The sequence below is a fragment of the Didymella exigua genome (genome assembly GCF_010094145.1).
Source record: "Didymella exigua CBS 183.55 unplaced genomic scaffold M421scaffold_1, whole genome shotgun sequence".
NCBI lineage: Eukaryota > Fungi > Ascomycota > Dothideomycetes > Pleosporales > Didymellaceae > Didymella > Didymella exigua.
This window is the reverse complement of record NW_022984775.1, coordinates 91,836-113,993: the sequence shown is the minus strand read 5'-3', so window position 1 is coordinate 113,993 and position 22,158 is coordinate 91,836. Positions and strand designations below refer to the sequence as shown.

Genomic DNA, 22,158 nt, shown 5'->3' with positions numbered 1-22,158 from the left:
CGGGTGTGTACGTGAGTGGTGAAGAGTGTCGGCGTGGGCGGGCGTGGAGCGCTGCGGTGGGTGTAAGTAGGCTGCGGATTGACACTGCACAGCCCCGGCGGGTCGCTGGTCAACGAGCGTCAGAGTGCAGGCGCAGCAGCGGCAGGCGGTAACAGGCGGGTGGCGGTATTTTTGTATGCAGACGTCGTCGGCGGCGGGTGCGAGCTCGGTGCTGCAGCGTCAGTATGCGCGAGACGACGTCGAATAGTCGTGAGAAATCTTGTGGCAGAACAGAGAGTGTGCGCAGGGACGGAGGGTAATCATGAGGGCGGGAATGGGGCAAGAGCGGAAAGTCGCGCCTTCCCGCTTTTGTCAGGGGCTTCGCGGTCGACACGCGGCCCTCGCCCACCGACAGACAGAGCTGCGACAACCTGGCCAGCGTCCAGTCACAGCCTGCGAGACGGCCGGCCCCATGCCACCGTTGCGCGCCGAGCGAACTGCGTGCGTGTGCACTCGGTGTGATTTTTCACGGCTTCAGTATTGCGTGCGCTGCCATTATTCCTCGCTGCTGCGTGCGCTGCTCGTGTCTCGTTCTCTACACGCGGTCCGCCAAGGCTTCTCGAACGCTAGTGGATTGCGTATTGCTGTCACGAACCATAGGAACGCTCTGAGCCTCGAACTTCCGGACGCTAGCCGAACCCTTCATCAGTAGGCACTACCTACGCACCTATGTACGCACTGCAAACAAGCAACCGATAGTTTCCTCTCCTCGCGGCTGTTAAACGCGTCTTACAATATTACTGCGTGCGACAACAAGGTTTATCCGTGAACCATCGCCTCAGCCGTGCTGCTGCGCTTGCGGAGCGGACATCTGCCTCGCACCCACGCACGCCACGGAGCCCGCGTACGCGTACGCACCGGTGCTGTCGGTAGCTTTTGGTGAATCAAAAGCTTTCGCGCCTGCGCTTTTCAGGAACGCGTGGGAGGAATGATAAGACCGTGCCAACTGCTGCCCCCTTCTCGCACACAAGCCTAATTATAAAAAGGCCCGCACCACTACTGCTTGCGACACCGTCGTCCCTCCGAGTCTGCGTGTTCTTTGCCTGTTGGGCTCGACGGGCCTGCTGTTGGCTGTGCGGCCATGTGGCGAACTGACAGGTGGTGTCTTGGCAACCTCCGTGCGCGTGCCTCGCCATCATTGGTCTACGTCAGCTACCACGCCGATCTGCGGGTTGTCATAGTCGATCTTGTAACATCGTTGCTTCTGGGGTGAAACTGCTTGCGAATTTTGCCGGAAGGCGTGGTGCTGCATAGGTCCTACTATCACCGTTCGGTGTCGATTCTGCTGGAATCAGAAGGTGCCTCCCATCTTGCAAGCTTGACGTGCTGAGGCTGTTGAATTTGCACGGGCACGGTGTGAGGTCTAACATCGGCGCAATTCACGTAGCGCTCGAGCATGCTTGCGACGACTGCTCCCCAGTCGTACAGCGGTCTATCGCGCACCGGATCACGTGGTGACGAATTCACTTCTTTACGAGTCAAACCTCGGGATAGGACTATCTCTTGGCGAGCTCACGAACTTGAAGACTGTGCTGTGTCAGATGTTTCCTCACCACTCGCGCGGCCTTGGGCGCGGAGAAATACTGCTGCGAGCTGACGAGTCACTGCTTGAGACAAGGATGGTCCAGACCCACCTGCCATGTGGTATTGAGCGTCGACGCGTCCCCCTCTCGTATCAGCAAGGCACCCTTCGCGACCTCAATAAGCTTAAACATATCTATGACCGCACCGCGTGGCATGAGCCCTTTGATGTTTTCCGAACGTTTCCAAACATGTCTCACTGGCGCGGGTAGAGATGAAGGGAAGCATGTCGAATGAAGTTCGATTGGAGGTATCAACGCCATACAATGCAACTTTTCTACGAAGGGCAAGACCATTCTACGTCTCATGCGCGCCGACGAACCTGGGCGGCAGATCAAGATCCCACGATGGCCGTTCGACAAGAACCACCTCGAGCGGCTGCCCCTGCTCGCCGCTAACAGGCACCATGCCCAGTATTGGGCGATACTTGAACGTATGCCACCAGCTCGTCTTTTGCTCCACTTCTGCTACCTCGCCGCCAGTGTGCACGTTGCCATTAGCCGGCTCGTCTTGCGTCGCCGTTCGTCGGAGTGATGCGAGTGGTTGGGACTCGCCCTCGTCGTCATCGTCGAGTGCGTTCAATCGGGGTACGTGCACGTCCAGCCAGTTCGTCTTGCCTGCATCCTTGCCGGGCGCGCCGTTGTACTTGCGCATTTTCGTGACTGTGCTCTCCTTCGAGGGGACAATGTCGCCAGCTCCACTGTTAGTCTTTCTCGGTGTATCTGTCACTGCATCGAGCTTGCGCTTCTTGGAGCCAGGTTCGGAAATCGGGAAGTCTTTGCTCAGGTCGAACATGAACAGCCACTTCTCGCCGTACAGCCACAGGCGCTGCTGAGATGAAGACACGTCCCAAACACAGCCCTTGGCAGGGAGATCGAGCATACGGTACTCAGAGGGGTAGCTTGAAGGTGGATTCCTCCTTGACCATTCTGACAGGCGACCTGCAATCACTTCGAACACGTATAGCTGGTGCTTCGCAGATGTGACGAGTAGCCTGTGCTCCGTAGTCGGCACCTCTCGCGAGTGGGGGTGAGGGTTCGATCTTGTGGGATGAACCGCAGGGTTACCATTCGGCTGTGGCCGAGAATCGTCCGTGCTGGGTTGGAACGATAGCAGTGTGGGTGTGGAGTCGAGACGGGGCAACAAGTGGCCGGAGGGATTACGTATCCATCGCTGGCCACAGAATATGATCTGTTCCTTTGGCCCATCTTCGTCGTCATAGTCAGAATCTTCATCCTCGGCAGCGTCCGAAGCGGAGTCGTCGATGTCCACTTCGGGCGCGGTTGAGTCCTCGTTTCCTTCGATGACCCACGTGTCGATATAGCCTGCGAGGTCTGTAACAGCAAAGACATTGCCATCTGAAGAAAACTCTGCATGATTAATGGAACGTTCATAAGATCCGTGCTCGCCAGTCAGGGGTGTTGCCCTCGCGTCCTCGCGAGGCATACGCTGGAGGCGCGCAACCTTAGCAAGAGGGCGAGGCAAATCGTCTGCATCCTCGGGCCTGATGATCCTGACGACTCTGACCTCATTCGTTGCGGTGACCGCAGCAAGCCACTTGCCATCCCCTGTCAGGCGCACGTTCCTGGCACCTTCGATGTCAGGCAGCTCGATCTTGCGAATTCGGAGACTTGATCCAGCTCCTGGTTGTGGGCGAATCAGCTGGAAAAGCTTGATAGTTTCTGCTGTTGCGACGGTGAGAAGCTCGCCATCTTGAGTGATTGACGCCGATGTTATGTTCTCCTCTCCTTGAAGCGCCAGACGCGCGACGACCTTTGGCTTCTCTGTGCCATCGTGGTTGCTCTTAACGCGCCAGACGCGGACCTCGGTATTCCACCAGCTAACAAGAAGTCGCGCTTCTGGAGCACTGACGAGAGGAGGAGCCGAGGGTAGTGCTGGGAGACCACGGCTGAGCTCTTGACCAAATTGACGGAGAGGGACGACGATGGGTTGAGTATCGATACCTTAGGTTCATCATGTTAGCAGTCGATCAACGACAAATGTGAAGATTTTCCTTACCTCCAGAAACGACAACGCTGATCTTGTTGCCTTCGTATGTTGTCATGGCCTTGACGTCGTGCTCGTGGTACCTCTGGTGAGATACCTTGCGCCAATTTCCGTTTTGTCCCTTCTTCCCTTGCGACTTCTTGCTAGTGTAGAAGCAGGTTCGGCGGTCCATTCCAGCACTGAACATGCCTGTACCATCCCGCGAAACTGCCAAATCCAGGACATCTGCTTCGTGACCCGAGATCCTCTGCATCTGACTGTAGTTTTTGCCACTGTAGATTCTGATCTCGCCAGTAGAGTCGCCAGACACGAAGTCGCCGTTAGGAAGGCACTTGACCTTCCAGACCAAAATCTCTTTCGGTCCACCGTGCGGTCCACTGCCCAGCGAGATATTCCTGATGACGTTGCCATTCCTCGTGTCAAAGACCCTAATCATGCTATCTGCGAACCCAGCAAGCACAGTGTCGTGATCTTTATATGCGACGCTCAGAGCACGAGCTTTCTTCGTTGAGGCGCGGGAGACAAATCGTTCGAATCGGAGGTCGTCATCTTCGGTCGAGAGGAGGACCAGTGTGCCATCTGCGCAACCTGCTACAAGCTTCTGGTAAGAGCCAGCATCGTTGATGCCTCCAGCAGCGCTGCTCCTTGCCCTCGATTGTGCCGCAATGCACCAGACTTCGCTGTGGTTGCCGTTCGAGTGTCGCGCTGGCAGACCGGTCGCGAGGTCCCACTCCGTAACGCTGCTCGAGTAACCGATGCTAAACAGCCGCAGACGCCCCGGTACAAGCTTGTCATTCGTGTCCCTCCGGTCCGGGTTCTGTGTCCATACAAGTCCTTCCACACTTCGGTCCTTGCCGCCGTAGAAGACCTTCTCTTGCAGCCATGCACCGTTTGCTGGGTTCCATATTTCGATGTTACCGTTTGCGCGTCCGATCGCGAGCCTCAGCGACTCAGGTTCCTGCTGGCCATGCTCGGGCTCGGTATGCGAAAATGCGAGGGCGTTGATCGCAGACGGCGGGAAAGGCACGAAGCGCGACCGGTGAATATCCATGGTGGACGCGGTGTGAGACTAGAGGCAAATGGTTTATTTGAGAAGCTCCACGCGCGATCTGTCAGATTGCGCTACCAGGTCAGCACGCCAGCAACCATGTTCGTGAAGTCGCAGTGATTCTTCGCGCCAAGAGGGTAAAAAATAAAGTGGAGCAACGGTTTCTCCCCGTGCTCCGAGCGAACCTCATCTGAACCACAAACTGCATCTTCTCATCCATCAGACTCCAGCGACAACGATTGTTCGTCTGCTTCTATCAGATTCGTGATTGTTACTCTGCAAGGTCATCACTGCCATGGGCACCGACTTGCTGGCCTCTTGAAGCGAGACAGGATGGGCAACCTCCACGCTCTGCAGCACCAGCTGTGCATCATCGAAGCTTGCCACGCTCGACCCTCCGACTTGAAAGTCGTCATACAGTTCGATGGATGATCTGGAGAACGGATAATGAGTTGATGGAATGGGGACTGGGCAATGAATACAGCAATTCTGCCTGTGTCCAGGCTTGGAGCCTGGTCAGCTCCAGAATCGATTGTTGCAGTTTCCGTCACTGTATCGCGATCTTCAGATTGCACATCGGGCGGGGCATCTCGAAATTCCTGGACGCCCTCAGCGTGAACCGCGGTACTGCTTGTCGAGTGTTGAACATCAAGCTTCACGCTGCACTATCCGCGACCAGCCACTCCATCCAGACCGCGAGGGGTCGGCTTTGCACAAGTCGCTCGCTCCAGCGATTGCGCAAACATAATCTGTCTCCCCAGCGACTAGAACTCGTTGGGCGCCCCTCTCTTCAGCCGTGTTGCTCGGCTTGCGACGTGGCATGTCACGCCGTTGTGAGACTCGTTACGGGAGTAATTGTGATAAGCAACCGGTTGAGTTTCCACAAACCGCTTCAAACTTCGCACATAATTAGCCTGGCACACAAACGTCATCGCACTGCGTTGCTGAAGGAATGCTGAGTCCATCGGCCGAATTTGGCTGCAACCGAGTTGGTGCCCCTTGATTTGCACGCTGCATGAGATCAACATGAATCACCATCAGTGCGCCTCGGGCGCCGTATGTACGGTTTCAGAGGCTGGTCATGACGCCGCGCAAACTATGTGGCTACTTTACACGGTACGCGTGAACGCGACCCTGAATGCTCCAGCGTTACGCCTCCAACGCGTGTATTGCGGGACCTGGAAAAAGAACTCCCGTATCCCGTCCCAAGCACTGGCTGAACCTTCAATAGATGCGCTTTGACCTGCCTGAGCGGGGTAGCGGATTCCGCAGTGTAGCGTCATTGCGTCGGTCCTTTGATCCTTTGAATAATAATTATGCTTGCGGATTTGCGGATGTCAGGGAGCAGCAGGCTCATTATTGTTGGGTTCTATTTGGGGAAGACATGTTTCGCAAATTATTGAAACCTGCACTTCGTCCGAGCAGCCACGTCTGTATATGTTGAAAAGTTTGCTCTGGAGCAGTCGTGCAAGCTGCACAGGATCTGTCACAGCTCATGCGGTGCCCAGACAACCAAGTAAGCGACGAGGCCGGCCAGAGGATCCATCCGCATTTCAGTCAATCGCCGGTGCTACAACGCATGTCGCCGCAGTGCATCTGGTTGCTGTGGAATGCAAGTGAAGATCTGCTCACAGGACCCGCATCGTGAAAGATCGCGATGAAAAGTCGTAAGCAAATTTGCTAGCAACGCTGATTGTACGGTAGCCGCAGCCTGAGGCCCACAGAGTCCACGGGTCAACTGTCGATAGACTCGGTCTGCAGTCGGACGAGACAAGATGTGGAACGGAGCGGATCGAAAATGGGCTGGGGGCAAAAGAATTCATAGCACGCGTGGTCGCGTGCATTGCGGCTCAGGCTCAGGCTCCGGCTCATCAGGCTCAGGTAGGTACCTACTTTAAGACGCGCTGTGTTCGCGGTCGTGATCTACCAAGGACATGACAAGTTAGCTGCAGCGCTGGCTGAAGACGAGACAAGGTGCGCGGAAGCCGGCTGCCTGCTCTAGCTGGATGCAATGGTTAGACCAAGAGCAGGCGTTGCCGACTGTTGCGTTTGAACGGTGCTTTTGGGACGGCGCCGAAGGTCATTCATGTTGGAAAACGCGTAAAGATCACGCTAGGGCTATCGTTTAGAAATGACGAGCTTCCCAGCCGCCGTAATGATTTGCCGGACCCAATCCATCACATCATATGCCAGACACCTGCAGAAACGCCAACTGCTTCTTTGTTGATGCAATTACATGGCACGCACACAGCTGAAGGGCACCCTGCTCTGTCTTGGCGTGTGTCTGCAAGAGCTGCCTTGCTCAACCTGGCATGCATTGATGTGTACGGACTTGCCCCCACTGTCAGGCGTGGTATTGCTTCAGCAAAGTCAAAGCTCAAAAACTGTCATGACGCGGCGGAACACAGCTATCATCCACCACCTCTGTGCATGCACCTAACCCCGCATAAGGAGTGGCTAGCTCTGCAAGGGAAGGTCAACCACGGATGTTTCTGGAAGCTTCAGGTTCGGCAACATAGCTCAATGCTTGCACCCGCGGACCCAGGATGCAATCTCACGAGATGAAATTCCAATGTTTGATGCGTTGCTGAGTGTCAGTAATATAAGATCACACGCAAGCGGCAACCTCCTGAGTCTTGTCGTCCGTCTCAAATCAGCAACAGCAACCTTCGTACATCACGAAACGATAATCTCAACGGTCCGGCCTGAGGCTTCATCAGCAAGGAGGTCTGTGTTACTGGCTACGAAGCTCGGTACCAATAGTTGCGCGATAGTCTCTCTTAGAGCACTACACCATGCGGAAGCGGCGTGAACGTGGGGCTTGCTGGGTCTCCATGCTTTGGTCTGAATCGCACGCACTGAGTTTGCGTGTTTATATGGGGCTCGTGAGGTAATCGATGAAGAGAGTTGGTGTTGAAGCTGCTTGCAGATACCTAGTTCACGAGGTGAGTTCTCGTGTGCGAACTCAAAGGGGATGGAATAGCCCGCAAGCATCTCTAGCATGTAAAGCATCGGCAACGCACGGGATCACCTAGGCGAACTCGAATATCTACTATCGCCTCATAACGATGGGCATTTCTGAGGCGTCTCCTGTCACTTGGCGTAAGGACGTGCCAGGGGAACCTCGCAGCAGAGCTTGAGCTGCGGCGGCACTACCAATTCTAGGGCTTGGCTATTCAAAGCATGCGGAACAAGTAGTTACTTGTGCGCAGAAGAGGGCACATTGGCCAGCGATCAGAGCCTGACCCCGGTCGCTGCATGTGTTGGCTGCTCGCTGACCGGAGACAATCCCAAGGCCTGATTCGAGCGGGGATTCGCGAAGATGACAGCCAGCCCACCAGCGCGTTCCCTTCAGCCCGTCTACCAGCTAACGAAAGTAGTCGCCGCGAGCTAGGAGTTGGACGCGTTGTGAGGCCACGACAGGCATCACGTATCTTGTGTGCCGCAGCGGGATCGGCCTGCCTCTGCTATAGCATGTTGCAGCGCAGGCACCAGCGGGCGCTGTAGTTGGTGGCTACGGCCGCGCGCACAGCAGCGGCTGGGTGACAGTGCAGTGACAGTGCGGTGACAGTGCGCGAGACAGAGGGGGTGCGCGGCGGAAGATACGGGCTGCAACGCGTGCAATATCAAGCGTGCTCCTGGCTGCCAGCCTGCCAGAGCCAGACGCCATAGATCCACGACGCCTGACGGAACACGCCACGGTTGGCTGGTGTTCCTTAACTTCCAAGGTTGTGACTTGCGCGAGGCCGATATGGTTAGCCGTGTCGCTCCAAGCCAGTAGAACGCGGTCCACTCTGGCTCCTGGGCGCGCTGAGAGCCCGTCGTTTTGTGAGAGCTGCAGCCGTCTGAAGAACATCATCCTCTCCTCACCTCCCCTTCACCTCCTCTTTATCATCCTCTCCCCACTACGGTCGAGCACGGAGTTTCTTGGATTCGATGTGGTGCTGAAAATCTTCGGCCCAATCTTTCCACAAAACCCTCCTCTCCTGCTCTCTCCACACCCCGACCGTTTCTCTACGAATAGGATACCCTGAAGCGTACCAGACCACTCTGTGACCTTCAGCCTCCCATTCCCTCCGCCTACCCCTCCTGTCCTCTCGCTGGCCGCAGAGATAGTTGAGTCCGCCTTCGCTGTACCTCTGTCCATCGTTGTCAGCCTCGCCATCAATACGACCAGCCTCGTGTGACCCCATCTCACACCTGTGTCAGCTCGATAAGGTAGGTCAATGTCTTCGTTTTGTTTGCCGTAGTTTCCGCTTGCCTCGGTCATTGCCTCGAGTCCCGGTCGCGCCTCCCGTCAGGGACTTTCCGCGGATCCCGATCTGGAAGGCACAAGAGGGCACAGACCATGATGAGGAACATGAACACCACGAGAAGGCCGGAAGACAATGTCAGCGTTTGAGGGCAGCATCAGGGCAGAGCGAGTAGTACATCCAGCAAAACCAGGGCGAGACAATGGGATTGTGAGCGTCGTCGGCGTTGCACAGTGTTGCCGGTTGGGGATGGCAGGTCAAGCCAAGGGCGACACATACCGTACCTCCCATCGGATTGCACCTCGTTCCGCCGCATCGACCCAGCGTGTCTCGCCAAATCACGACTCTCGAGAGCCGCTGCGATGCTATGACACTTCACTCGAGATTGCATGCCGCGACCCCGCCGCTGTAGCACCTCATGTGCGGTCACGTCTACGGCTTGCATTGCAGCCATCTCTGGCCTGGCAGCTTCCATACGGTAGACTGGACTTCGGATGTCGCTGTCGTTGTTGCTCACACTGTTTTGTGTCAAGATTGCGCTGCATGTAGCAAACGTCGTTGTGCGCTGCACCGTTATTCTTGTCATGGTTCTCAGGGCCTGTCACTGAAGTTTGGCGGCTCAACTACATGTGCACCTGTCACTCGTCAACTGTACCAGACCGGAGCGTGTCGCCGCCTCATTCCACGGTTGCTGGCCTTGCGAGCAGTTACCACATTCGCTCACTTTCATTTTACTACATCACTGGATGTCACCTTGATTTGCTATTGATCCACTGTTGAGCCTGCGCTGACCACATCAATCCAGGTTCTTCAGCTCTCAGGCTTTACAATCGACTGTGTATGACCACGGTCTTTTGCAGCTTCGATCAGTCGAAGATTCGCATCCACCGTAAGTTGCCGCATAAGACCACTGAAATCGTCAAAACTAAGCCTTGTGTAGTTCCGTGATTGCCAGCACTGGGATTATCCGCATTCCAGGACCTAGCAACACACCCTGGCAGACTCGTTAGCTCGTGCTCTGTCATCCCTTTTCACAGTAGTGTTCGCCCCACATCAAACCCGCCCAATTTCACTCTAGCTCCTGGATGCAATTAGCAAGGGGCTCGAGCTTTTGGACTTCTTCTACTGTACCTTTCCAGTCTTCCTCTGCTCATTCGTTCTTTATCTTAATACTTTAATTCTCCAAGGTATGTACTCCCTCGTGCACCGTCACGATTGATAATCAAGGTTGACGCGGTCTAACATCCTTCCAGGCTCCTCTTATACACATTCCCGCCCCACAAGCCCCCGGGAATCGCGGACCAGAGACCTTTTACTTACCCAACTACATACAGTCCTTCGACACCGATTTGCCTACCAGGCTGCCATTCTCTAATACGGCCAACACGCTGAGCCATTACACTCCCTAACACCAAAGCAAACCGACTCGGACGCCTTCACCCACCAACCCCTTCCACATTACCAACAATGGCCTACCACCAGCACACACAATCTCGCTACGGGCACTGCGACTCTTACTTTACAGAATCACACGATGACGGTATCTACGTTCTTCGTGCTGAGCAGAGGGAGCGTCAGCGCAGTATCGCAAAGATGCAACAACGGGCCATCGCAGAGGAACTTTCAAGACAAACTGCCGATGAGTACCAGGAAGAAATTATGGAGCACATGATGCATATGGAGGTTGGTGTTGCTGGACACATGATATGAAAGTCGTTGCTAACACGAACCAGTCACAAACACTGCCAGATGTCAACTCAATTGACATCCAGACAGAGATCCAGTGGTTCATGCGCCCCTACCTCCTTGACTTCCTCGTCGAGGCTCACGCCGCTTTCCAGCTTCTGCCCGAGACACTCTTCCTTGCTGTCAACCTTCTCGACCGCTACTGCTCTCGCCGCGTCGTCTACAAGCGCCACTACCAGCTCGTTGGCTGCGCCGCGCTCCTCATTGCCGCTAAGTACGGCGACAAGAAGGATCGAGTACCAACCGTTCGGGAACTGAAGTCGATGTGCTGCTCGCTCTACGATGATGAGATGTTCACCCAGATGGAATGGCACGTTCTGCAGACCCTGAACTGGGTCGTTGGACATGCCACCGTGGACGCCTTCCTCCAGATCGCCCTCGCTGAAGGCCCGTACGATGCCGAAGTCGAGCACATGACCCTTTACATCGCGGAGATTGCCCTGTTCCATAAGGAGTTCGTATCCACACCACCATCGGTCCTTGCTCGATCCGCACTGGCCCTCGCCAGGTGTGTGCTCACACGTTCTCAAGCCAAGCCTACAGAGTGGGCTGGTGCTTACGATGCCCAGACCGTTATGGGCTTGTCAAACCACCTTTACCAGCCATCACCTGTCCTCTCCAGGAAGTACGCCTCAACACACCTCTCCAATGTTGTCGCAACTGTCGACGAGTTCCTCCAGCAACAGGCACGCAATGCACAGAGGGCAACGGCCTCGCCACCGACACCTCCACCCACACTCACTATCGAGGAGCCCAAGCACAACGTCAACGACTACCCCGCGACACCCCAGAAGATTGCATATGGTGCCATCATGAACAACGGATGCCTTACGCCACCCATCACACCCGACGGCGAGGGGCAATTCGCTGGACACGTTGTCAAGTCGCAACCAGCCAACATGTACCCATCGACACCGACCTCAGAGTTGCCACCCAACGTGCCGCATCAGCAATACTTTCACAACTCATACCTGCACCCCCAGCATATGTAAAGATACCCTTGCTAGGAGCAGTTGTTGTCCCGAATATCTCCGCATAACCATGGATTGTCTCGATCACAACCGTGAATATACCCGTTGTACCAAAACTCTTCATGTATGAGCGTCATAGCGTCACATTTGTCTGGCATTTGCAAGCGTTTTATTTTACGTTTTCTGCGATATCAAAGAAGTTTTCTTGTCCATTCCCAGCATTTCCTTTGTTACATCCCTTGACCTACAAAAAACAAGGTCGCCCACCACTAGCTACGGCTGCGTCGGTACACCAGGTCCGGTCAGAGCAGAATGTTCGCATCTTGGATCTCCTATATCCTCTAATATGGACAGCTTTGTGGCGGGCGTGCGAGCGGTGGAGACATGCGTACAGGCTGAAATTGGAAATACATGCCTCGCAACTGAGAATGAGCTCACTCGCAGGTGTTGTTTGCTTAAGCGAGCAGAGATACCCTTCTTCACACAAAATTTTCGTCTTTTCGGATCCCGTGCAGTGGCACGGTGGAGATACACATGGTGCTGTGGGCGTGATGGTGGGTCTGTCCTGGTGTTAGGGCTCGGAATGTACTTGACAGCGGGGCTGATAGGGACGTGACGAGCATTAGTTACTAGAATATGGTCGTCCACACAATCAACAGTGTTTCATGCGGCCTATTCCCTACGCGTCTGAGTCTGGGTTTGTCGCGATATCATGTTTCAGCATCGTGGGCAAGCAGACTTCAGGTGCACTGACACCGCATACTGCCCTCCACTAATTGCATGTTTCATACTTGTTCATGCAACACTTGACCTTAAAGACGGCCCTGGTGTGCATTCACGATGCATTTCAGACGATTGTTCGCGCCAGTCTTTCAGCATGGTTCCCGTAAGTCCAGGGGAATTGCGCCTTGCCGCATATGCGACAGCTCACTAACCGCACAAGACATTTATCTCCACCTCAAGACCCACAAGCATAGGATACATGCCACTGTCGCCCTACATCGACGATGACACGACATTCGCGAACAACCTCCTCTGTCCGCGGTATGCTGATCAAGACCCAACCTCGGCTCCACCTTCTCCAGCATCAATCCAGTCCTTCGACATCCTGGACTCGATAGCATGGCGAAGAAGCTACATATCACTAGAATCAGAAACACATCGTGATTGCCGTAAACGCTGGCGCAAGTACAGAGCACAAATAATCGCAATCATGCTCCTGCTCATTTTTTCCACAATCGCACTTACCCAAGGAATTTCACTGGCAGTCCAACACTCAAACAAGCAACTACGATCAACATGCCTATCACGGTACGGCGGAGAAAGATGCGCAGACCCAACGTGGGCGCACTGCGTCATCCGCGAAGGTCTGGGATACTGCGAGGGCGTAATGTAAGACGGTCCCAGTCAGGGCTCACGGGTCTTCCAAATCATTCTGGAATCCAGTTCCTGGAGACCCTGCTCTCACGATGTCCCTGGAATGACACCGCCAATCCCTCGACAAAACTTCCGCGTCAGTATGTGGCGCCGAGCCGTCACCGTCAGTCCTTCCTCCCTTGCCAGGATCTTCAGCCGCCGGCGCAAATCTGGGGAGGCAAATTGCACGATCGGGCCAAGATTAGGCAGTCACGTTCGCGAGTCGCGCGATCGCGTCCATTCAAATACGGTGTTCGGATCACGCGTTTCTAGAAGGTGGTTTGGCGATTGGAAAAGGGGGAGATTGGATGAGGCGATTGCAGGGCTGATTCGGTGTGGCGCAACGCGCTGTCGTATTGGCTGGGTTCACCCCGGTTATGTGGCGGAGAGGCCCGGCAGTCGAGGATGGAGTTGCGGTGTGGATTTGCATTTCGGGGTGTTGGCAAGAAGAGAAAGCTCCTCCGGCAGTTGATGAATGATGACGGCAATTAATGAGCGTTGTTGCGGTGAGAGCTGGAGGGGAAATCGCTGTTTGCACGTGATTCTTATCTTATCGTCTGAGCTCAAATCATGCGTCGCGGTTGCAACCATCGACACGACTATCGCACAGGGATGCTGCTGTAGAGTCATCGACAACGTAAGTATGGCACCTGCAGTCGATATTAAAGCGCCCTTGCCAGCTGTATATTCTCGAAGTACAGCCCCCAACCCCACCAGAAAGTACACCCGCTCGATACGGCCACTCATCATATTCCTCATCCTTGTGCATCTATCCGCCGTCTTATATACACTTCCGCTTAACCGTGTAGTTGAGCTGAGGCTTTGCCGAGAGCACTATGAGCTGGTTGATCCTTCCACCATCGGAGTTGATGGCTCAATACCGGAGAAGCTGTGCAAGATCGATGAAGTGCAGCGTCGACTGGCATGGCTTCAGGGAATCATGGAAACCACATTGGTCGTTTGTGGTACGTCAGTCAATACAGCAGGTGCTCTGTAGATCTGGCTGATCTTGTCTGGATCAGACTTCCTGGTCACCATACCGCTCGGTTTTGTCGCCGAGAAGTACGGCGTGCGCGTGGTTCTGTGGTGCAACATCATCCCGAGGATGTCTATGAGTGTGTGGGCTATAGTCGTGGGCAACTTTACCCAAGCTTTGCCCACCAAGGCCATCATTGTTGGACCGTTCCTCAACGTATTTGGCGGCGAATGTGCCTTACAGTCCACCATATTTGCATTGACGTCAGCTTTAGCCGCTGAGTATGTTCAACGGTAAGCGGTCTACTGCCAGGTCTCTCTCCTCGACTAGAGGCTCATGGAATACAGGGCCACTTACTTTTCGTATATCAGCTCGACATCTTACGTTGTATCGTTCATAGGCCCAACCTTAGCCTCGACTGCAATGAGCTGGAATATTTGGCTGCCTTTCTGCGTCAACGTAGGTCTCCTGGCATGTGCAATACCAACCATCATGCTTTTACCAAAGATGCACAAGCCGACCCTGGTTAGCTCTGAAGCGGCTATCTTCGAACGCTCTCTCAATGACAACATCGAGGAAGCCGGGCCGCTGCTGGGTGACAGCGAGAGCAGCCTGAGCCGCTACGCAAATGCCTTCGAGAAGCCAAGGGGCTTTGTTCAAGAGACCTTGCAGGCCGTTCGGAAGCTTGTGAGCTTGATTCGAGGACGACGCAACTTTCAGACTCTCCTGTACTCCTTCTTTCTCACCGCGCTAGCCAGCTCGGATACAAAACTTCTAGTGCAGTACATCTCGAAAAGATACGATTGGACATTCGCTCAGGTATTTCTTGTACACAGGAATATTGCTCGTGCACTGATCCGTGCGCAGGCCGGCTTCATGCTCTCAGCAAAGGCCATCGTCAACTTCACGCTACTGGCGATAATTGTCCCTCGCATCATCCGTAAGTCCATGTCAGCAACAAGTATTCACGGGACTGAGATACGACTTAACTTCCTTGGAGCTGAAGCCAGCATCCTGGTATCAGTCATTGGTGTATTGTGTGTAGCGCTGGCGTTCGAATTTTGGATGTTATTGGTAGCGCTGGTGATCTATGCCCTCGGTTCAGCTCTGCCAGTGTTCACGATGTCGCTGGTCAAGTCTCAGCTCATTGCGCTTGACGATTCGGATACGCAAGACTTTAGTATTGTCATGCTCACCAAGACTCTCGGTTCGCTGGTTGGAGCTCCACTCATGGCATCGCTGTGGATCAAGGCCATCAAGCTTGGAGGCGTGGGGCTAGGCCTGCCGTACCTCGTTTCTGCTGTAGGTTCCACTGCTATTAGTCGTATAGACCTTATACTAACCTCTTTTCTGACCGTTTACATTGCGGCTGCTTTAGTCGTGGCTCGCCTCCAGATTTAAGACGTGCGAAAGTCCGTCATTGGGCTTTTTCTAAGTTTACCGATTGAGGGAAAGGAGCCGGCACATAATTCTGAATGTACTTAGAATTGCCAGGTAAGTCCCAACAAATGACGCGGTATCTACCCAAGATTTTCTCTACACTGCTCATGACTAGACTACAGTGGACGCGGTCATGTCAACGGACTAATGCTCAAAGCGACAATGAATTTACATGGGGTTATTACAAATAGCTCTATAGACTACGCAGCAATATTCTAGTTCTATTACTCTACTATTGTTGGCGATTTCTGATGGAACTGAGTGACTCCGCGTGCTGGACCACCACGTTCCAGTGGTTACAAGTTTGAAGGACGTAGAATCGCAGCAATTCAGGGGAAAATTCACAGCACTACCAAAACCTCTTCAATTAACAGAAAAGTAAGAGACTAGAACAATTAGGGCCAGACATTGATAAAAGCAGTTTATTAGCTCGCAAAATGACTTCCGCCTGCTTTGGATCGCCCATGTGCTTGGTTGCTGTTACGATCGAATAACGCCACAACCAACACATCCCAACAAACCAATGGCCCTCAGTCTCCCTCATCCTCCTCAATCGGTACAGTGAGCCACAGTGCGTATGCGTCAAAGAGATCGTTGTCTACTTCGAAACGTGCAACGCATTTTGGGACAAGCAGAGCAGCACCGCCCGAGTGAGTCCGAAAGCGAAAACCATGAGTTTCACGAGGATCTATTGGAAAACAGCAACCTCGCTATATGCGTATCCAAAATCACTGGTCGAGAATGCTTCAGGCATCTAGTTTACACAGATCTACTCGAATCCGGAATATTGCCGCTCTTAACGCGCAACTACTCAGCCTTACCTGCGTGTAACGATCCACAATGCTGACCACCACAAACCGGAAATGTAGAAGATGGCTAAATACCCTTTTCTACAACGGCACATCTGCACCCACATCTAGTCCGGTTAGCTGAGTACATCTACAGCACTACCACGGGTCTGCTAGTATTGAACAGAACGTCAACCCTTCGACCGATCTCCCTTGCGCAGTACGGCCGTGCAATGCGCTCAGCTTTCAAAGAAGCCGGGCAATCCCATGGCCTGCGCCAGGAAACCCGCGTCGTCTCTATCAAAGCAACCGCGGAGGCATTCAATATTCTGCTTGATACGTTTTTCGACTCTTTGAAGGCCTCTAGCCTGGCGAATGGAGTCACAAATTTCTTCAACGGTCTCGCATTCAACGTGGTGAACCCAAATATGGCTAAGAAGTCTGCAGACATGCCGCACAACATACTGCTTGAGCCCGGATTCTGAGTCGAGGAGAGCATAACCTGGTACAGCAGTGGAGAGTTCGATCAAGAGATCGAGGATTGGGTCAAGAGCGCTGACGGGGAGATTGAGGCCAAGCTGCGGGACGTTGATGGCCTAAGCAGATACCTCTACATGATTCATGCGGATAAAGGACAAAAGGTCTTCGAGAGCTACGGCAGCGACAGTGTGAAGAGACTTAAAGAGATTCGTGGCAAGTAGGATCCAAAGAGGATTTTTACTGATCGTATGCCTGGTGGCTGGAAGGTCGATTATGCTGAGATGTGAACACTGTCGCATGTGTGCGGGTAGAGGAGCAGAACGGCACCAGACCTGAAGGAAGCTCAAGAATGCCTGGGGTATCAATTATAGAATAGCAATGGATCCCATGTATCCAAACAGCAGCATTGATCTCATCATCATGCCAACGTGCCCACTGCATTGGCCACCACGGCTACAGCCACAGCCACCAAACTCGAGCTCCGCCAACTCAGGCTGGCTACAGATGTCCGCGCAGGTACTCTTCCTCCATCAACCACCTCTTTAGGGGCTACACAGACGACTTGTGTCTCTGTAACTCCGCCAAGGAAATTCGCGGTGACGAGAAATGGAACAGTTTGCCGGACATACGTGTCGTACCAAACGAAGCTTGACGGGTCGATATCCACATTCCTTTCGGTGAAGCCTCTTCCCATTGCGGCCCAGGTGCGGTAGTGGTCTGGTACAGTGGAGCCTGGAGGATGGTCTATAGTGCAGGTCCTGTTGGTCAAGTCTTGAGCATTGCCTGTGTTTAGGGTTAGGAATGCTTCATTGGTCGGAAACGCACATGTGTGCCAACGAACTTACTAGTACTGGCAAGAGACGTCGCTACGTCGGTGCCGCACACTTCTCTGAGGTCCTCCAGCCATTTGAGTCTCGGCTCTGGAAGGCTGCAACCGCTGCTGAATGTCGCATTGCCGAGAAAGTTAAAACAAGCATCGTCAAGGACCCCGTCACAGCCATTTAGCTCACTGGATGATGAAGTCGCATTGAGGCCTCCGAACATGTGGATACATGCCTGTGCCTCGCTTGCTTCCGGTGCACTTATATATGACTGTAACTTGTGCTGAGTATCGAATACGACATGCGGCGCTTGCCGATTTCGAGTTTCGTTATACATGAGCGTGAAAATCCAGTCATTACGCGCAGGATCCATCATCAATGCGTTCCAATGCATATTGACGCTTCCGGTAGAGTTGATTGGCGCATCGGGATTGAAGTCTTGGTGGATGTGCAAAGGACATGAAGTTGGAGTTGTGGTGGCGTTACTATTTGAAATTACTGGATCGTTCTGCGCAAAGATTGGAGAAAGCAGTAACATAAAGGTCGCAAGGCGAGTGAAGGTTGGTAGTCGTAACACTAATGTGCCCATGGTGTCGATACAACGAACGTGTTGTTGGATGAGCGGCCAAACATAGGGGTGCGATGCTGACTTTAGCTGCTACTGTAAGGTTACGCTGGTTCAATGAGTCCGTACTTGGCAGTCGTAATGTGTTGGCTGCCAATAACAGCGGTCTTAGCGCCGCGATCGGCTACGGCCCGCCTGGAGATGATCTGCTCGGAAAGACACCGACTTAGCGTGTGGCGTGATGGCATATGAGGTTGCGCGTAAGATGCGTCACAATGAATATTGCCATATTCAGTCAAAATAGTGAAACGACGACTGTAGTGGCTGGTAGTTGTGACTCGTCCTATCATGAGGGAAGGTGTGACCGACCACTTGACAAGACCAAGCCGGTTTACTACCGACTTGGCGCGTCATTTGGCAGACCCGAATCAAGTGATTGGTTGAACATACTTTTTGTTCGATCGTCGACGGTCTCGTGTGAAAAGTGAGAAAGGTTGAGGTGTTTAAAGTGTCACGTCGAATTGTATGGCAGAGCGAACAGCGCTCCGGCGCAATCTACTACGCGTACTGTGATCGGTCCTGCCAGTTTGGTTGCAGCTGCTTCCCGTCAATCCCAGCGAAATCAAATCCGCTCTCATAACTAGCATACGAAATCAACCGCAGAGTGCTAAGCTTCGCGCCTGCATCAGTCTGGGACCATACTGCAACGCTCAGTGTGTTTGAGCCCCGCGGGTTGAGAATACCTGGTGGGATAGGGTACCGAGTCTGAGGACCGATGTGCGGGAAGTACTTTCCATACTGGTACCTGCCATATATGTTAGATCGTGTGAGACTTTTCTCGACTGGGTTGAGCTCACCCGTTGACGTAAAGTTGCACCCTAGCAACCGTTCCAGCAGCAGCACCAAACTCAACACCAATAGGAGCGTCAAGATCCTTATCGACGTTCAAATCAAAGTTCGTCGTGTACCACTTGATGCCTGCTCCCTCGACGCCATCCTCAGTCGGGCTTGCGCTTTCCCAGCTGGTTGTATCGAAACCAGGGAGATGCCACCCAAGACGTTCTCCGTACAGCCCGCCCTCATTCAAGGGCCCACGGACGGGGTCGATGTTCTTCTCGCCACCGGCATTACCCTGAATCTTCCACATATCGAAATTCAGCTTCGTGTTGTTGGCGCTCAAGAGCTGCGCGCCCAAGATACCTCGGGGGTTCTGAGCTCCGGATGGTCCATAGGATGTTTGATCATGACCCGTGTAGTCGGTCACCACAGTCAAGACATTGCCTTCATCCTTCAACGTGACGTTCTTGAATGGAATGACCGCATTGGAGACCCATAATGTTGCATTTCCGGGATTGTAGCCAATTGACTGTCCGTTCAGCCAAGCGTTCCAGCCTGCAGCAGCTCCACCCTGTACCGTGAGGTTCAGAGACGCAGCATCTTTTCCTGAAAAGTACCCACGATACAACTTGGCGCCGGCGTAGAACTTGTAGTCACTGCTGTAAAGAACTGGGAGAGTTAACGGCTTGACCTTATTGAGCGTCGTGTTCTTGTCAGCCACGATCCAATTACTGTCATCGAAGGATGGTGAAATTTCAGGGGCCGAATCAGCGACCTTGAAGTCGGTCAATACAGGAAGCTCGATCTTACGATCCTGGGTGCCAGTAATTTTGGCAGTGAGACTGCCGTAGGGCGTCTTCGCAGTCGCCAGCTCTTTGCCATTCCAACAGATTTTACTGACACTCTTGCCGGCGTAGACCTCAATGGTAGTCGCGTTGGCGTTATCGCCAATCAGGGATACAGTATCACGAGAAACGCTGGCTGTCCTGACGAGGTAGGGTCCAAGCGTGAAAATGTGGCTGTCGGGCGTAACGTTAGGGTTCGCGGTGGTGGGGGAAGCGAAGAAGGTCCACGCAGTAGGGACATCCAGAAGGTAGGCAAGCACACCGTTCGAGAACTGTACAGCAGTGACCCCTTTTGCCTGCTTGTACTTGAAGCTGGCATAACTTGAGATGTTGCTAGAGGCCGTCGTAAAATTCGAGTCTGCTCCGTAAGACCTGAAGGTTATGTTGCTCTGCGACTTGAAGGCAAACTCTCCAGTCTGTCCTTGCTTCAAGTAGAGTACTACCACGGGCTGATCGAAAGTTCCGTAGGTCAGCACCTCCCCAGATGAATAGAGAAGAGTCTCATTCCCAATGGCATAGTCGGTGACAACCCACCGAGCTTGTCTGCCGTTCAGTTGGAGACTCGGGATAGTCACTTGACCAACCGAGGTGTTGACATTAAGGGAGAAGTCCGTCACAGTCCTGGACCTCGTGTCGTTTTTCTCGGTGAGGTAGAATCTGCCATTACTGTCCTTGCTCTTCAGCACCCAAGTAAATACATCTGGGGCGCTGACGACATTACCCGTGCCATTACTCTCCATTACGGTGTTATGGAGGCCCTTGCTGACACGAGTGAACAGTGAAATCAGCTTGTATTGCTTGTACTTGTCGCGAACCTCGCGAGTCTCACGAATCGATGCATCGTAGTCGTACGATGTGTACACCTATAAGTATTAGCCAGCAGTTATACATTTGAACTGAGATGGACCTACAACAGGCGCTGCTAAGTGACCCCAATTGGTTCCGCCATAGGTCATGTACAGATTGAGGAGCGTGACGCGCTGGGCGAGAACATCCTTGTAGAACACATCAGGGTATTCTGGGCTAAGATCCGACTGGCATTCGTCGAAGAAGTGTTCACCCCAGGCCTGGAACCAGCCACCACGAAACTCGGGAACGTAGGCCGGCTGGGTTGGTGAGACTTCCTGGAACCATTGGTAGTAAGTGCGGATGACGCTTCCACCAGTATCAGGGTTTGTGCAGCTCAGACCGCCTGCATAGCTGTCCAGGCCGTAGATGTCTACAGCCCCACCGACGTTGTTGTAGTCAGTCGACCAGCTTTTGCCTCGGAAGCCCTTCTCGTTGTGTGTCGTAGGAACAATCAGGCCTGCATCTTTGAAAGCTTGCTTGATCTGCTCCATGTATATGACCAAGGTGTTGTTCGGGTCGTATTTCGACTCCGTCAACTCGTTTTCAACTTGGGTCAAGATGACGGGACCGCCGTTGGTGATCTGGTTCTTCGCGATGATGGGTCCAACTTCGGCGATCCACTCTGACCAGGCCTGTCGGTAGGTCTCGTCGGACGTCCTATAGTTGCCACCACTTCCATCGCTTGTCCAAAGCGCGAAACCACCTCCGCTTGTTTCAGCGTTCATATAGGGGCCAGGCCTTGCAATGACATAGAGCCCAGCTTCCTTTGCTGCATCGAAGAGACGCTGGATGTCCTTCCCAGGTGTAGTGAAGTCATAGGTGCCCTTCGATGCAGAATGGTAGCTCCAGAAAAAGTAGATCGACACAGTGTTCATACCATTGGCCCTGAATTTGTGGAAGATGTCTAGCCACAGTTCTGGAACTGGGAGACGAGCGTAGTGAAATTCTCCGCTCATGATGATGACGCGCTCCCCGTTGACTTGCAAAGAACCGTTGTCCCATTCCACGACTGTCTGGAGGCCATTGTCGGTGGCGTATGCCCCCAATAGCAGGGCAAGGAAGCCGCAAATGAGCTGTGAGAACCTCATGCTGGGTTTCTGTGCTGTGTATCCTGGTTGAAGGGCGCTTCTTATACATCGCCCCATGCTCTGAGGACGAGCGGCACGATAGAGTGATGATCATTTCGCCATACGGTCACGTCGTTGATCCTATTGCTGGCTCATTAATTTGCCGTCCATAGCGCTGCATGTGGACACGACCCCGGATAATCTGTCAGGTACGGGAGGCGCCAGACAAGGATAAATGCGGGGCATCTTGGGCGAACATCGTTCCGGATGCCGAGAAGGGTGCGCAAGAGAGCGTGGTGTCATGCAGCGGAAGGGTTGCCTTCAGCGGCTATCGCAATGTTCTCCGCGATGCATCTGATGATGAGCGTTGGTGTTTGGCGATGATCAAGATTTGTGCCGCCAAAAAGCATTGTGCCTTCCCGGTTTTGG

At 53.5% G+C, this 22,158-nt stretch overlaps 7 protein-coding genes across 7 annotated transcripts; 4 read left to right on the top strand and 3 right to left on the bottom strand.

Annotated features, from left to right (window-relative positions):
- Window positions 1–1,846: 1,846 nt before the first annotated feature.
- On the bottom strand, window positions 1,847–4,776 carry M421DRAFT_414899 (WD40 repeat-like protein). The gene is made up of 2 exons (XM_033590494.1): window positions 3,640–4,776; window positions 1,847–3,584 (listed from the first exon to the last, which is right to left on the bottom strand). Exons 1-2 carry the CDS (start codon window positions 4,676–4,678, stop codon window positions 1,918–1,920), a joined length of 2,706 nt encoding a protein of 901 aa, XP_033454090.1. The 5' UTR covers window positions 4,679–4,776; the 3' UTR covers window positions 1,847–1,917.
- A 247-nt stretch (window positions 4,777–5,023) lies between these two features.
- On the top strand, window positions 5,024–5,770 carry M421DRAFT_106278 (uncharacterized protein). Its single transcript, XM_033587121.1, has one exon. The coding sequence runs from the start codon at window positions 5,104–5,106 to the stop codon at window positions 5,632–5,634; it is 531 nt and encodes a 176-aa protein (XP_033454089.1). The 5' UTR covers window positions 5,024–5,103; the 3' UTR covers window positions 5,635–5,770.
- A 4,625-nt stretch (window positions 5,771–10,395) lies between these two features.
- On the top strand, window positions 10,396–11,666 carry M421DRAFT_51052 (G1/S-specific cyclin CLN2; the record flags this gene model as incomplete). Its single annotated transcript, XM_033594890.1, has 2 exons — window positions 10,396–10,611; window positions 10,662–11,666. 2 exons carry the CDS (start codon window positions 10,396–10,398, stop codon window positions 11,664–11,666), a joined length of 1,221 nt encoding a protein of 406 aa, XP_033454088.1.
- Window positions 11,667–12,594: 928 nt separating this feature from the next.
- Window positions 12,595–12,921, top strand: M421DRAFT_28595 (uncharacterized protein; the record flags this gene model as incomplete). Its single annotated transcript, XM_033588973.1, has 1 exon — window positions 12,595–12,921. A coding segment is annotated over one exon (327 nt), but the record flags the coding sequence as incomplete, so codon positions are not given.
- Window positions 12,922–13,661: 740 nt separating this feature from the next.
- Window positions 13,662–15,446, top strand: M421DRAFT_414893 (uncharacterized protein). Its single transcript, XM_033590493.1, has 5 exons — window positions 13,662–14,026; window positions 14,084–14,330; window positions 14,385–14,856; window positions 14,905–15,339; window positions 15,391–15,446. The coding sequence occupies exons 1-5, from the start codon at window positions 13,705–13,707 to the stop codon at window positions 15,436–15,438; spliced, it is 1,524 nt and encodes a 507-aa protein (XP_033454086.1). The 5' UTR covers window positions 13,662–13,704; the 3' UTR covers window positions 15,439–15,446.
- A 1,412-nt stretch (window positions 15,447–16,858) lies between these two features.
- On the bottom strand, window positions 16,859–18,435 carry M421DRAFT_414891 (uncharacterized protein). The gene is made up of 2 exons (XM_033590492.1): window positions 17,591–18,435; window positions 16,859–17,528 (listed from the first exon to the last, which is right to left on the bottom strand). Exons 1-2 carry the CDS (start codon window positions 18,153–18,155, stop codon window positions 17,164–17,166), a joined length of 930 nt encoding a protein of 309 aa, XP_033454085.1. The 5' UTR covers window positions 18,156–18,435; the 3' UTR covers window positions 16,859–17,163.
- A 254-nt stretch (window positions 18,436–18,689) lies between these two features.
- Window positions 18,690–21,750, bottom strand: M421DRAFT_96909 (glycoside hydrolase family 35 protein; the record flags this gene model as incomplete). Its single annotated transcript, XM_033598438.1, has 3 exons — window positions 18,690–18,936; window positions 18,989–20,676; window positions 20,725–21,750. 3 exons carry the CDS (start codon window positions 21,748–21,750, stop codon window positions 18,690–18,692), a joined length of 2,961 nt encoding a protein of 986 aa, XP_033454084.1.
- Window positions 21,751–22,158: the final 408 nt, after the last annotated feature.

Coding starts and splice junctions, on each gene's coding strand:
- M421DRAFT_414893 (XM_033590493.1), top strand. CDS start 13,705: ATGGCACCTGCAGTCGATATTAAAGCGCCCTTGCCAGCTGTATATTCT. Junction 14,857..14,904: donor ACGATTGGACATTCGCTCAG/GTATTTCTTGTA, acceptor ATCCGTGCGCAG/GCCGGCTTCATGCTCTCAGC. Junction 15,340..15,390: donor TGCCGTACCTCGTTTCTGCT/GTAGGTTCCACT, acceptor ACCTCTTTTCTG/ACCGTTTACATTGCGGCTGC.
- M421DRAFT_414899 (XM_033590494.1), bottom strand. CDS start 4,678: ATGGATATTCACCGGTCGCGCTTCGTGCCTTTCCCGCCGTCTGCGATC. Junction 3,585..3,639: donor CAGCGTTGTCGTTTCTGGAG/GTAAGGAAAATC, acceptor GATGAACCTAAG/GTATCGATACTCAACCCATC.
- M421DRAFT_414891 (XM_033590492.1), bottom strand. CDS start 18,155: ATGGGCACATTAGTGTTACGACTACCAACCTTCACTCGCCTTGCGACC. Junction 17,529..17,590: donor GACGTCTCTTGCCAGTACTA/GTAAGTTCGTTG, acceptor CCCTAAACACAG/GCAATGCTCAAGACTTGACC.
- M421DRAFT_106278 (XM_033587121.1), top strand. CDS start 5,104: ATGATCTGGAGAACGGATAATGAGTTGATGGAATGGGGACTGGGCAAT.